The 15464-nt window shown below is 45.2% G+C and overlaps 1 protein-coding gene across 5 annotated transcripts in view; it reads right to left on the bottom strand.

Moving 5' to 3' along the window:
- Nucleotides 1–15464, bottom strand: part of SMYD2 (SET and MYND domain containing 2) — a 50176-nt gene that overhangs the window by 20401 nt on the left and 14311 nt on the right. For 3 of the 5 annotated variants that reach the window (XM_064594174.1, XM_045877222.3, XM_045877221.3), the window contains exons 2-3: nt 9349–9412; nt 578–688 (exon numbers count right to left, since the gene is read on the bottom strand). In XM_064594174.1, coding sequence (XP_064450244.1) covers nt 578–688; nt 9349–9412 — 175 coding nt within the window. The remainder of the gene's footprint in view (nt 1–577; nt 689–9348; nt 9413–15464) is intronic. The other 2 variants (XM_054507979.2, XM_064594175.1) reach the window with 1 other exon arrangement.

Raw genomic sequence — 15464 nt, 5'->3', positions numbered from 1 at the left:
TACTACTTCTTTCTTTTACCCTCTTCCTCTCTCACTTTGCCTCGATTTCTACTTTTTTCCACTCCTTCCCCTTCTCCTTCGCATCTGCCATGCTGGCTGTTCCATCCCGTTCCCTGCCTGCCTAGACGAGAGCAAGTAAAGAGACGGCGACGGGGAGGAATAGGACGCTGCTGGGAGGAGGGACAGGGAGCAGTCCGGGTGTCAGAAAGAAAGGGGAAAATCACAAAGCTTCTCAGGCCAGTCTGGTTCCCTAAGATGCTCCAGTTATTTTCACTCAGGTCTTCACGCTATGAAAGGCCGTATTCTTCTATGTAAACCTGTCTCATAAAAAAAAGTTCAGAATTTAACAGCTGTGGCTGCATTCCTGACCTGGGGTAAGTGACATCCTCGTTGCACAGGGCAAACAACAAACCAGCTTCTGCCTGGAGTGTTATTCCCACGCCTGTCCATAGGGACGTGACGGGAAATAGAGTCCAAGAATGTTTAACAAGAGACGGTCACCACAGGCCACTCATCTTTCTGACCTTTAAGGAAAAGAAAAAAGAAAGTACACTTGAACACCATCCCATTTCCTCACCTGTTTGGCCAGAATCCTTGCAGTTAGCCTTACAGTCTCTGAGGGATTCCAGTTTTCCCCAAAAACAACCATGGGAGAACATTCCAGCTTGTGCATGGGCCAATCTTCTTTCTGGGAAGGTTAAAAAAAAAAAATGATTAAACACGCACACACAGGAATAAAGTTCAAGAAGAGAGGATGCAGTAAGTCCTTCTAGTTAAGGTCAAGTGAAATATGTTTCCTTTTGGAAAACACGGTGAAGCTCACAAAAGCTAGAGATAAAAACATCCTTTAAGATAGAGACGGTTGTATGACCTTGACTCGGGCCTGGCCAAGGTTGTTGGGATGAGAAAATCTGCTTTGTGTTTTTTCATCAAGCCTCTCGTCTTTCAGCAGCCTCTCATTATTCCAAACAACGCACACGGCTTTCCATTATCTGTGGGAGTTGTCAAACTGCAGCGGTGAGTGATTTGGGGTATTAGCCATTGATCTGGCCCTGCTCCCTCACAGTCCTGTTCTGCTTCTGTTCTCACATCAGGGCAAATCACTGAGAGCTGCACTCAGCAACTAGTCTCCTTTTATAGGTGACAAAAACAAAACACAAATGAAGGCTTTGATAGGGGCCCCCAAAGAGTCTGGCAGAGGCAACTACTGGGCATATTCAGGAATACACATTCCCTGAAGATTCGTTTGACAACATAGGAACATTGTATTTCTTTTTGTCCCGTCTTGACACTCTATGCTCCATACAAAGGGTATGTGCTCACTATTGGCAGGGCAGAGACACTGTCCGTGGGGATGGGCGAGGCTGAGGGAGGAAGGACACCGTGGTCCCGTGGTGGCCATGGAGGACAGGAGTCTGAGGGCTAGGGGAGGAGCTGGTGATGCCCTCGCTGGTGGCAAGGGTGGGGGGATGACTGAGAACGGACTGGACATCATGGAGGCCATTGCTGATTGACAAGAACCAGCGGTGCTGGCGTGATGTGGTCAGGGGCAGGTGGGGGTGTGGGGGGGACTCCAGGGAGAGCCAAAGCAGAGCTGGAAACTGGGAGGAATGGGTGAAGGCTTGGGGGTGAAAGGAGGAGGGAGGATGACTTTTGAGGTGGGAAATACCACAGCACATGATATACGGAGGGGAGTCTGCAGACACGCTCTCTCTCAATGGAAGTGGGCATGTCCTGTTCTTCCCTCAGCTTTCCCCACCTCAGAAAACAGCGAGTCTGTTCTTTCAGATGCTCAGGCTAGAACCCGGGGTCATTCCTGCCACCTGTCTCCCCTCCCACGCTCCCCAATCACTCCAGCACATCCATTTTCCCTGCCTTTGAACAGATCTAGAACCTGATCACCCCTCGCCACCCCACCTTCCTACCCTGCTGCAGCCCCGACACCTCTCACCACCAGGGCTGCGCATGCCTCCTACCCGGATGCCTGCTTCTGCCCCTGCGGACAAGGCTCAACAGAGCAGCAGGCTAGTCGATCCTGCTACACAGGACTCAGATCATGCCAGTTCTCAGCTCAGAACCTTCTAATGGCTTCTCATCTCAGAGCAAAAGGCAAGGGGCTTAAAGATGACTGAGAAGCCACTCATGATGGGAGCCCCCCCTCTACTCCTCTGACCTAATCACCTTCTACCATGCTCTCTCTCACCTCAGCCCCCCCCGCTGCTCCTTACACAGACCGTGCATACTCCTGCCTTAAGACCTTTTGCACCTGCTGTACTCCTGGCTAGTGCCCTCTTCCCCTTGATATCCATTTTGCTCCCTAACACTTCCACATCTCTGGCTCAAACGTCACCTTCTCAAATGCCTGCCATGAATACCCTACTAAAAATAGCACACGCCCATCCCTGTCCACTTCCTTGCTCTCTACTTCTTCTTAGGCACTTCTCACCACCTGATATACTACATATTTATTAGTTTTTTAGTATCTGTCTCCCCCTATTAAAATAAAGGAACTCAGTCTGGTGTGGGTTTTTTCCCACATTTATAACCCCAGAAGCTAGAACAGGGCCTTGCATTTACGAGGTCCTCAACAAAGTTGCTGCAAGAATGAAGATGTCTCCTTGTCCCCTGCCCCCCACCCCCACCCCAAGAAGGAAGGACATGATGTCACTTCATGATTTAATGCACTACGTGGCACAGGCCATTGGCTCAAGTTCTGTGCCAAGATGTTAAATAACGCCCTGCTGAACAGAACTAAAGGTAGGGAGAGAAAGAAATGACGAGATATGCACAAGGGAGAAGGGGATGTGTTTTTAGCCAAAGCCTGAAATGAGAGCAGGGCGATCAGGCAAAGAGGGAAAGACCAAGAAGGCTTCAGGGCTTGGGGCATCTGAGGGGAATGGGGACCTCCAGCTGGAGACAGATGGATCATTAACAACCATGAGCACGTGTCCAGGGTGAAACCAGGAATTCTAAGAGGAGGCCTTTGCAGGGCCTTTGAGATACTGGGTTCCTGAACAGTAGGTCTTGTCTTCGGTGTTCAACAACAATGACTGGGAGAAGGAAGGTTAATACTAACCTTTCTTACCATGATTTATCTATTATTTACTAATAGAATTCATTAGCAGCTTATAAAATCAATGTTAATATCAACAACACACAATGCTGACATTTACTGATGTGCATGTCCTCAAAGGGAAGGGAGCCTCTGGGAGGAGAGCAGAGTGCCGTCAAGTCAGTGGACCCTGGTCTGGGGCTCAGGAAACCTGCTTTCTTGCCCCCGCTCTGCAGCTATGTGACACCAGGCGGACCTCTTAATCCCTCTGCAGCTGTACCCTTGGCTGTCAATAACGTAATCCCTAAGTTACTTAGCAGGTCCAGAATTCTGAGGCTATGATTTGACACTTTCCGACAGTGATAATAAGATCGGAAGCCTGAAGAGGACCAAGACACGTAAGACCGTCGTACGGGGACAATCAGGCATCCGTGCAACCACAAAGGGCCCCCATCAGAATCCAATCAGCTCATCCACGAGAAGCATTTAAAACAGCGCCTGGCACGTGGTGCACCCTTAAAACACGTGGGTACCTGTTCATTCACTCGTTTGTTCGTTCGTTCGCTCATTTATTCATTCATTCAATGAGCCCTGCAACTGACCCTAGAGGCAGGGAGGGAAGAAGTAGTCTCGGACGTGAAGTAGTCTGTGACTGTGTCCGGAGACACGTATGTGACACAGATCCATACAGCCATGAAATCAGAGCGCAATAAATTCACTGAAGTATGCAATCACGGATGTGTCATCAAGGGAAATGTCCCCAAATAAGTTGTCACCTTCTTCGGGAAGGTGGTGAGAGATGTGGATGAAGGGAGGAATGACAGAGATGCACCTCCACGGCACTGCTCTGTTTTAATTCTTTAAAAAACAAAAAAAAGGTGGGAGGGAGGCTATCACGTGGCAGGAGCGTCAGTTAGGTTCTGAGAGCATCAGGACGTGCCGTCTTCTGTCACAGGGATGGTCCACGTACCGGAGAGAATCTGACAGTCGCAACTTGCCCTGGTTTTGACTAGAAAAACTTAAATAATCAGAATGGACAAAATAGGAAAAAAAAAATTAGGCTATCCTGATGAATAGGAATGAATAGTATCAATGAATACTTTTTGTTTTATTTTGTTGTGCTTTAGTATTGGGGCGGTTTCTTCGTACACAGAGTGGTTTTGCAAACGCTTATGCTTTTTAAAACATTTTTGTCAGTTTTTCTAAAACTTTTTCGAGTATTTTTCTTCAAAAGTCAAGCTATTTCTCCTGTCCTAATTGCAATCTTTTTACAATTTTATGTAAACGTGGATCCTATTTGTCCAGAAAAGTAACATACAAATAAACGGACAGGAAGGACTCAGACAGATACCAAAGTGCTAATAGTGATTTTCTTGGAAGGACAAGATTATGGATCCTCTTTCTGTTCTCATATCAGACTACACTTCCTGATTTTTCTAAAATGAGCATAGATTATTTGTGCAATGAAATTAAATAATTAAATCTATGTAAAAGGAAGATACAGAAATTTCTGTACCCTTTTTAAACTTCAAAGTCATTTTCAGCCAATGTAGTAACTGCTCTGCATGATTTTCCTGTTTGTGCACAGACAAAAATGCTTCAAGACGAATAAAGAGTTGTGAAATCGTCTCATGGTGAATGCTGGTGCACCCTGGAAGAAACGACTGACTGTTATTCCGTCCAGTTTTCTGCTGAGCGAAAGATAATGCTGTCTGCCTGGACAAGGAGATTGGGTTTTTATTGCGAAGTCCCCTTTCCTAACTCTTGCACCTGGCATTTCTCTTGCTATAACGGAGCTTTCAAAACAGAGGAAGTCTATGTGGACAAATGCATGAAGCTTCCTGAAATGTGGAACAGTAAGAAAACCTCATGGGATTTCTTCTGCCACTACCATTTCATCAAGGGGAAGAGTGCAAAAGGAGTCAGGTGCACCCTGACCAACTCACACGAAGGTGACTGAGGCTGCTGAGCCCCCATCACAAGGATATGTGCTTTGTTTTATGTTCCCCTGCAAGAGCCATGGGATGGGCTCATTCATTCATCCACATGTTTTCCCACCGGTGATGTGAAACATTTAGAGAAAAGAGTGATCAAGTTCAAGATGCTTCCTAGGTTTGGGTTAAGGAACCAAAGTGAATTTAACCAGGATTGAACCTACGACTCTGGCCCCATTCACTAAATCACCCATAACAAGAAGGTCAAATGAGCATTTCTTAGGCATCTTCTACACTTCAGTTACTCTCGCGTCAATGACAAATGTCACACATTTTCTCACGTCCTCAGTCACAAGCTCCTCACACATGCTTTTTTATCCCCATCAGGGCACACCCCTTACCTTCAAAAACACACTCACAACCCCACCTCCGTTTACACATCACAAATAGTTTCTTCTCTATTTGTTAATGTTAAGAAATAATACCCTAGAAAGTTCTATTCTACAATGATTCCTCTATAAATTAACTTTGTAAAACTCTTCTCTTGAACATGTCATGGTGCAATTTAATGAAGAAGTCTACAGTGAGGAAATAATATCTTTAGCTTTCCAGGCATATTTATAAAAATAAATATAGTTCATTAAAACACACTGGTTACAAAATAAGCCTAACTAAAAAGGAACTTCTATTTCTTTTATGTTTCCTCCCATTATCCTTTCATGCATCATCAATTAAAATCTTTCCTCTGGCAGGATCACACGGAGTCAAGTGAATGAAGAGAAAAGTAAATGGGACAAGATATCACCAAATTGTATAAAATAAAGCGAAATCCTAAAGCACTGCAGTTACAGAGAGGGCTTGGGGAGAGTGCACATAGTGGCTGGGGTCTACTGAGATGCTGTACTCCCTGGGAAGAGGACACCCTTGGGGAGGAGCGTGTGCCTTAGCACTCTCGGGGAGATTTTTGGCAAAGACGACACCAGAAGGGCCTCTCCCCTTTCACGTCCACTGAAGGCCACTTCTCTTTGACATGTTCCCATAGTGGCCCCTCTTCCCGAGGGCCCTCAGGGACCCCCAAGCACAGTGCTGGAAAGTGGTGACAGCCTTCTGCCAGCAGTCTGTACAGCCTAGTCCCCACTTCTGCCACTGTGACCTTGGGCAGGTCACCCAATCATTAGTGGCCACTGTTTTCTTCTCTACTCATATGCTGGACCCGTTAACCTTCACTCTGACCCCCACCCCACCTCTGCTGTTTGATGCCCAGGCCTGCACCCCAGGTGGGCGGGGTCTATGTGGTCGTGGGGAGCAGCCGAGGGCCCTGGTGTCTTAGGTGGAGAATCACTCAGTCACCTGCCTCTTCCCATCGATGCCCTTGTTTTGTACAGCACAGCTCCCCCTTTGATCCCACCCAAGCACCCCCTTAGGAGGAACCCTGAACACACTTTTATCTGGAGCAAATGCCCCAGATTCCTCCCTAATGATTTTATGTATGAAGCTCCGGAACTACCATTTCTTTCTAGGCACTTTTATTAAACTCTTAGGACCATTCTATGTCATTACAATCCACTGCCCTGCTCTTACTTAGTTCTTCAGCACAAAAGCATGGCAAACCTCAATGGCCATTAACCTCTCCCTTCAACAAAAGGAGACAGGTGAAACGTACAGATGAAATCCAGTCTGTCACCTCTAGCAACAAGTGGTATCAGGAACCAGGTATCACTTGTCATCTAGGAGGGTACTTTGGCCACTAGATACTTCACAGAAGCATAGCAAAACTGAATTGCAGAAGTACTCTCCAGGGCTGATGGGGCCCTGGCCCAAACACTGGGTAACTAGCAGGGAAGACTCTCCATCATGAGGTTGGACATAGCAAGCTGCCTTGGCCAAAGGCCTTTGAACATGACTCAGCATCACAGAGCAGTACCCTCCACTCCGGGCTTCCCTGCTACCCAAGCAAGCTCATTAAGATTTGACTGCCTGTACAATCTGTCCACAGGAGGAGAATGTACAGACTGTCAAACTGCTTGTTGTAAAGTGATATGCAGGCATCCTGGTACATCCAGGCCGGCATATTTGGTTCGTGCGAACCCCCCTAGGGAGAGCGCCCCTCACTGTGTGCTCACAGATGAGCTTTCTGAGTCTGCAGCTTTGGGAAACTAGGTCCTGAAGGGCAGGGGACCCACATGGGCCACCTTGAAAACCCCACTGGACCACAATGGTTCATCAAAATAGTGTCATCCAGGGAGGCGTAATGGAAGAGTTAGCAGCATGATCGGAAGACCCAGAGATAACTTGGCATCTCACGCAGTCTGATACTTTCTATTAGTGCAGTGTTTACAGTTAATCAGAGAAGTTAAGACTCATTTTGCAACAAGCATGACTCACACAACAGTACACCATTAGTGTTCTCAGGTTTTTAGAATCCATCCATTCTCTTGGGGTAAAAGAAACAAAAACAAAAAACCCAAGTCCATCAAATCTAAAGTATGCTGTATACTTTATTCTTTGCACAGAGCTAAGCTTCGGTCCAGCCTAAATTACTGTCATAGTATTTCCCATATGTCCTCACACCTGTCCACAGCGTCATGATTATAGAGAGCTTTCATAGATCTCATAACACTAGGCCCCTACCATTTGTCAGGATAGGCACTATTGCCTTCATTCATGTGTGAAGAAACTGAGCTCAGAGAGGTCCTGTGGCTTGTCAAGTTCATGGAGATAGTAGACTGCAGAGTTAGGATCATCTTCTATTCCGTGTTACATTGTCTGAACTCTATGTGATATTCCTATCTTGCTTCTTCTCTAAAGAACCAGAATGTAATGAGTTAATTTTTCTAGAAGTATTTAACTTAAATATAGAAAGAACTAACTTATCATTCCTGGAATCAAATTATGGAATTCCCAGGGCTCACTGATCTCCCCAGCACCAAAGCAATCCAACCACAGAATGTTCTATCCACAACTGGTAGGAGCAAAGTATGATCTCTCCTCCTCAAAAGAAGTCACACTACCTGAAAACTCAGTGATAAGCCCCTTTATATTCTCGCTGTCACACAGGCTGCCCATCTCTGGAAGCCTGCGGTGGGAGACATAGGGGAGTGGGCTGTGCACAGGGTCTGCAGAGCCAAGGGAGATGTCCCCAGGCCAATGGCTCAGCCTGTGCTTCATTCCAGCAAGGGGCCCGTGTGACTGGAGCTCTATGGTCAGATGGGACATCAGGGCTCAGCAATCTCTCCCACTGATAAATAATAATGCTCTTTGGGGATTTTTCAGAGGCCAACTGCATAGGGAGAAGAGAAAGAAAACAATGAAGTAGTGACTAATCAGAAATAGATCAGGGAAGGCGGTGGGGGGGGGGCGGGGAACAGTGTGGGAGGTAAATGACACCAAGCCTGGCAAGAATAATCACCAAATAAAGAGGTAAAGACTGTGGAGAAAATCCTGTCACTTAGAGCCACTGTTTAATAGCATCAGCATTTCCCAGGTTTCCATTTAAAAAAATAGGTTTCCATTTAAAAAATAAAAATAGACTAAGGAGGGTATACAGATGTCAAAGATCATATTCTCCCTAAATTCAAATTGTTAGAACATAGAATGCATTTTCTGTGGAATACCTATGAACATTCTGTGAAACATTCAGAATCTAGCAGACAAGTATGGAAAACAACACTCCTAGTCCCTCAAAGAGCTACCAAGAGTTCCTCTAAACTCCTCCTTGAGCTTCCCACTCCCACGTTACAGGATTCCCTGGAGACTTACCCATCGAACCAGATGGCCCACGGTCTATGCAGCCCACCTCCTGAGCCTGCCCAACCCTGGCTGCTTCCAAGGCACCAGCTCCAAGTACAGATTCGGAGCAGCCACCCCCGGGCTGTGCCAGGGGCTCACCGAAGTCTAGCTGGACTCAGACCGGGTTTGAACAGGCCAAGGGCGACATGAGGCCTACTTATGGGGATTTATAAAAATACAGACCTGTGAGGTGTAAAAATTAAAATATTTTAAAGATACCATTTTAGCATTTTTCATTTGTCATCTCCACAGTGTTCCATCTGCTGCTGGTGGCCTTGGGGGCAAACTGTCAACCTTGGTAATACACCTGCCTGCACCCAACATGCCCTCCTCCAGTCTTTCCCCTTCTCCTGCACCTGCCTGTGGCCCCAGAGTGTCGCTGTCTATCCCTGGCTGCCTGTCAGTCCTGGGCCAGCACTCAGGGGTATCCAGCCACATCCGAGGCCCAAACTAAGCTTTCCAGGTCTGGCTGCAAAAGGGTGCTGGGAATGGCGTAACAAGGAAAGGAAGGACATCAGGGTCCCAGTCTTCAGCAGAAACAAGGCCCTCCCTACCAGTTGGCCCAGAACCTACCTGACACTCCACATTGCAGTAAAATGCCTGCTTGCATCTTCCACATTTGGACAATCCTTCTTTCCTTAAAAACAGAAAGGGCACTGTAGTGGCGAGAGGCACAGAAACGTGAAGCTGCACATTTTATCATGCAATAATAAAAGCCATCTGGTCGGGAAGCAGAGCCAAGATTCACCTTACCTTACTCTCCCACTGATAAAGTGGCATTTTCCCAAGGAGAATTTTGACCAGATTCAGTCCTTGAGTAGGAGTAAGTTAGTCAAACAGTACATACACCAATGTTTCCTGACCCTGACAGTGGGAAGGGCACCTTCCAAATTGACGAGCGGTGTGCTCTATGACTCATGAGCCTGGCCTGGGACACCAGAGCTTCCACATCACCTGTGGTAGTCTGGGGCAAGTCAAAGGCTCTTAGGTCCTGATTTTCTCACGTACTAAAGAGGGTCAGAGATAAACAAAACCATCTTAGAGTCTGACCTCATACAGACAGAGGATTGGAGGCCACCTGCATGGTAAAAATGCAGTGTGAGTGACAACCTTTATTATTTAGAAATGCAAGTAAGGCAGAAGATGGAATAGAATAGGTCAATAATTACCATGCTGCCCAGAATGCCAAGTTTAAAAATAATGCAACCCAGGGGTGCCTGGGTGGCTCAGTCGGTTGAGGTCATGATCTCAGGGTTCTATGATTGAGCCCTGCATCAGGCTCTGCACTTACGATTTTCTCTCTCCCTCTCCCTCTGCCCCTCCCCCCACTCAAAATACATGTGTGTGTGTGTGTATGTGTATATATGTATGTATGCATACGTATAATGCAACTCAGCAAGCAGAGACATATTCTTGGATAAAACATTACTGGATGTCGGGGTACCTGGGTGGCTCAGTGGTTAAGTGTCTGCCTTCGGCTCAGGTCATGATCCCAGGGTCCTGGGATCGAGCCCCGCTTCGGGGTCCCTGATCAGCTTGTGTTCCCTCTCTCGCTGTCTTTCTCTCAAATAAATAAAATCTTAAAAAAAAAAAAAATTACTGGATGTGATCAGTATCCACACCACCTCGTCAGTGTACTGCACTGAGTGATTCTTCTGCCTCTTTGTAATGAGGTCAATACCCCCCTTCCTTGACATATTACCTCGCTGCTTCCCATAAAGGACAGGGACTCTGTTGTTTCCCAACTGTCAGGTGCTAGTGTGTTTGTCGTGTTTGATAAGTCAAAGCTTTTTCAAAAACTCTGAAGCCACTGAATTAAACCCCACCAGACAGACACATTCTTTTTGAGGTGCAGAATAACGGAATAACCGCATGGTTCAATCAGAGCACGGGCTTCTGCCCACCGCCCTGAAGCCAGCCTTCCAACTTGAGGCAATGCCGACGCCTTGCCACGAGGGGCGCTGTCGCCGCTGCCAGGGTCTGTACTGCAATGCAGGCCCCCCACCCCACCCCACCCCCCAGCTCACCCGAGGAGCTGCTATTCTAGAATACACAGGGAATCACGCTGCAGAGTCCTCCTCTGCTCCTTGTCAGCGAGCGGCAGTCACCACACTACTCCCACGGAACCGAGACTGCTCCCAAAATGCTCCTGTTGGAGCTAAACAGACTGCCTTGCAGTTTTCATGACAGCACTTGGATTCCAAGAAGCAGACTGGAGAATGTGTGGGAGAAAAACACATCTTGTGGTTGAGGCATAAATAAATATCCCGAGTTTGCACATCTCAATAGTTTAAAAAGGAACTCCCTGATTTGGCGGAGTGGATTCTCTAGCCTAAAATACCTCCCCTCAGCCCCCTGCCTCAGCCCCAAACCAAGGTGCACCTGAAGGGATGCTGACTCTGACTTTGCATTTTGCAATGAAAGAGAAACGAGAGGGATGGTCCCTGTTCTGTTGCATTTTATAATGAGGAAGAAAGGACAGAAGAGACTGTATAGAAACAACTGTGAAGTGACTTGTAAGCAAGTGCTAAGTGATGGAGACCTTATAGAATGCCAAGGGGATGGAAAGTAAAGAGGGGCCAAGCCAGGGATAGAACTTTAGAATTCTTTCCAAAAAGAGGTGCGTGTGAAAATGGATAATGGATGGGTAGATGCTACCTCATAAAAATGTCCATCTGAAGCAGTCGTTCATTAATGTTTGTTTTTGCAGGGGGAGAGGTCACAGAAGCTCTTTGAGAATTTGACTGAAGCTATTAATTCTCCCAACAACCCACCTTCTCCCCAACCCTCCAAAACAACAGAAAATTTTGTGAAATTTCAAGGGCTCTGAGCCACCTAAAGCCCATCCACGGACACTGAACAGCCTCTGAAACTAAAGTTAAGACCCCCTGATATAAAAGATGAGAAAATGATCACAAAAATATCCTTATTAGCCCGAGATCACACCAAAAAGCAAGGATTCGGTGGGCTGTCCTGCAGAGGCAAGCAATAAAGTTAATACGAAACCAAGGCTTATTTTTAGCCTCATGGTAACATCCCAAGGGAGAGAAAAGGCAAAATTGGGCTCTCGAGAGCTAGGGAAGAACTCTAGTGGAATTTCATCAAAGCCATAAATTGCCCAAAGGCCAGGCTTCATTCACCTTAGCCGGCTACCAAGTCCACAAGCCACAAACAACAAGAGACAGAAAGAAATAGCTAACTTTTAAGGGTTGGCAATTTGTTGCATAATTTCTAGAGTCTGTCCCAGTGGTTCTCAAATTGTGGTCTGGAGACTTCCGGAATCCTAGGAACCCTTCCCGGAAGTCAGTGGAGTCCAAACTACTTTCAAAGTAACACTGTTTTGACAACTGCACTGCAGCAGGTGTAAGGTGTAAAGGAGCCTTGGTATAAATCAAAGCAAATCAAGCTGTCCGCGCGTCCCTGTATTCTTGACTTCCACAGGCTCAGAGTTAAGGAGGGAGAAGGCCGATTTCACTTAAGAATGTCCCTGATGAGAATGCAAGCTGGTGCAGCCACTCTGGAAAACAGTATGGAGGTTCCTCAAAAAGTTGAAAATAGAGCTACCATACGATCCAGCAATTCCACTACTGGGTATTTACCCCAAAGATACAAAAGTAGAGATCCGAAAGGGTCCGTGCACCCCGATGTTTATAGCAGCAATGTCCACAATAGCCAAACTATGGAAAGAGCCAAGATGTCCATCGACAGATGAATGGATAAAGAAGATGTGGTATATATATACAATGGAATAATATACAGCCATCAAAAGGAATGAGATCTTGCCATTTGCAACGACGTGGATGGAACTGGAGGGTATTATGCTGAGTGAAATAAGTCAAACAGAGAAAGACATGTATCATATGACCTCACTGATATGAGGAATTCTTAATCTTAGGAAACAAACTGAGGGTTGCTGGAGTGGGGGGTGGGGTGGGAGGGATGGGGTGGCTGGGTGATATACCCTCCCCAGTGTCTATGCTCTGGTAAGCATTGTGAATTGTGCAAGACTATTGAATCTCAGATCTGTACCTCTGAAACAAATAATGCAATATATGTTAAGGAAAAAAAAAAAAAAGAAGATAGCAGGAGGGGAAGAATGAAGGGGGGGAAATCGGAGGAGTCGACGAACCATGAGAGACAATGGACTCTGAAAAACAAACTGAGGGTTCTAGAGGGGAGGGGGGTGGGAGGATGGGTTAGCCTGGTGATGGGTATTAAAGAGGGCACGTTCTGCATGGAGCACTGGGTGTTATGCACAAACAATGAATCATGGAACACTACATCTAAAACTAATGATGTGATGTATGGGGATTAACATAATAAAAAAAAAAAAAAAAAAAAGACTGTCCCTGATGAAGCAGTAACAAATAGTAATTTTGTTCAGTCTCACGCTTGGGTATGTATCTCCTGACGTTCTGTGATAAGTTGGGAAGAACGCATCAAGTGTTTCTTCTGACCCTGAAGTGCGATGGCGGAAACCACCTGTGTGAGCACTGGAGTCCTAAAGTGAACCAGCCCCCCTTCCTCTTAGAATTCCGTTTTTACCTAAAAGAACTACGTTACACAAATGGTGGTTATTCAGGCTTGAGGATTTGGCAGATACATGATGGAAATGAATGTCACTTCAAGGAAAACAACTAAAAATGTGTGGCTAATGTTAAAATGTTGGCTTTCAAGCAAATATGAGAATTTTGGAAAATAAGCCTCTGCCCCTGTGAGCTTGACAATCTCTCATGTGACGAGATTGCCGGGGATATTAACAATTGTGGGGTTTTTTCCCCTATGGTTTGATGAGGTACATCGACTTTTAGAATGTCTATATAATTCAGTGAACCAATGTTTTTCAAATGACAGGTGCATGATACTTTAAAAATAATGCATGGCTAAAAAAGTCATTTGAAGTGCAAGATAGACCAAGGACTTTCAACGTAACAAAGCACACGAAGTTCACATCATGATACGGCTTCAGATTGCACATTAAAGGGCCTACCCTTTAAGACAAATTCATTTACCAAGTTTTAGTGAATCAAAATTTATTCACAATTAACTGAAAAAGGCTATTAAAATATGCCTGAAAACGTATCTATTTGAGACTGGATTTTCTCCACATATTTCAACCAAAACTACATACTACCACAGACTGAATTCAGAAGTGTATTTGAGAATCCAGCTGTCTTCTGGAAATCCAAACATTAAAGAGATTTGTAAAACTGTGGAACACCACCACTATTCTCACTAATTCTTTTGTTCTGTAAAATAGTTCTCAAAAAAACCAAAACCAAACCACATTATGCTAGCAGTAATAGCTGTTGTCATTTTAAACCAAATACTTTATAATTTTGTTTTAATTTCAAGTATGGTAAATATTCATAAACATAACCCATATGAACAAAAGCTCTTTGGAGTGCTCAATTTCTAAGAGTATAGAGGGATCCTTAAGACCAAAAAATATGAAAACTGATCTTAGTAAGTCCATCAGCTCTGTGAGAAAAACATTACTACTATTTTTCAAATGAACATATGAGGATCCAAAGGTGAAATATCTAACCCAACATGGTCATTCAGGAAGTAGGTAGCAGAATCAGAATTCACACATCGAGGTACAAATTTTGTCTTCATCACGCAAGAATATCCTTCCTTGAGTTATTGTGACAGTTATTCAGGAGGATCTACTACATGAAGCAGGAATCCTCTACGTGTTTGGATAACTGAATAGTAATAACAAAACATAAGGCATTCTTTACTCTCTTTGGCATAACTTCTCAGTTCCAATGAAACCCCATTCATGCCACTTTGCTTCTAACACCCAATGGGGAGAAGCCAGGATCATTTTTCAAAATGAGATTTCTGGAGGGAACACCCCCACAAAGTGGGTTTCTCAACCAACAGTGTGACACAGTAATTGGTTTCACTTAAAATGCACTGGAATGAAGTAAGGATTGTGTATTTGGTCTGTGCAAAGTCCTTCCCTGTCACTCAGTACATCAAAGTGTTCCTCAGACAGGGCGAGTCCAAGCTGGAGCATGTCCACTGGGAACTGGGTGACAGAATATTATAGTTCTTACAAATTACCAAAAAGCTATGCCTGGCTCTGGGGCAGATTTGACTGTGTACGCTCATTTAAGCAACTGCCTGGTTATATGTGAATATTCTTAACATACATCTTCCTGAGCCAAACTGCCTTCAGAGCAGAGAAGGAGAAAAGCTAAATCAGTTACTGATAGTGAAGAGCATACAAATCTACTTTGATCTACTTCGGTATTAGCAACCTTAGATGAGGTGGGGTGGTGGCAGGAGAGGAAGTTCTGTTTCCACTATCTAGATGCGTGCCTCAGTTCCTTCCATAGCTAGGGAGAGATGGTAAACTTTTCAAAGTAAGTCTAATGGTTGAAACTCAAATTAAAATTTGCTGAGCTGGTACCTACATTGTGTGCGTGTGTGTGTGTGTGTGTGTGGAAGGAGGACACAGATTTTGTGAGTGTTTGACTATTGCTGACCGAGACATTTAGCCAAAGAGAAACTTCATATGGGATATCCATTTTCACTGTAGGAACATACAAGGAAGGCGTTTAGAATAAACTCTGTTCCTACAGAAGACGCAGCCATAAATCTTTCATTTGCAATGTAACCTGACCTGAATTGTCCAGGAGGTTTGGGGGAAAGACTGCAAAACAAAGAAAACAAAATTC

This window comes from Mirounga angustirostris, unplaced genomic scaffold (genome assembly GCF_029215605.1).
Source record: "Mirounga angustirostris isolate CCGP_5_RB_7025 unplaced genomic scaffold, mMirAng1.0.hap1 SCAF_6, whole genome shotgun sequence".
NCBI lineage: Eukaryota > Metazoa > Chordata > Mammalia > Carnivora > Phocidae > Mirounga > Mirounga angustirostris.
This window is presented reverse-complemented; position numbering and strand designations above follow the sequence as displayed.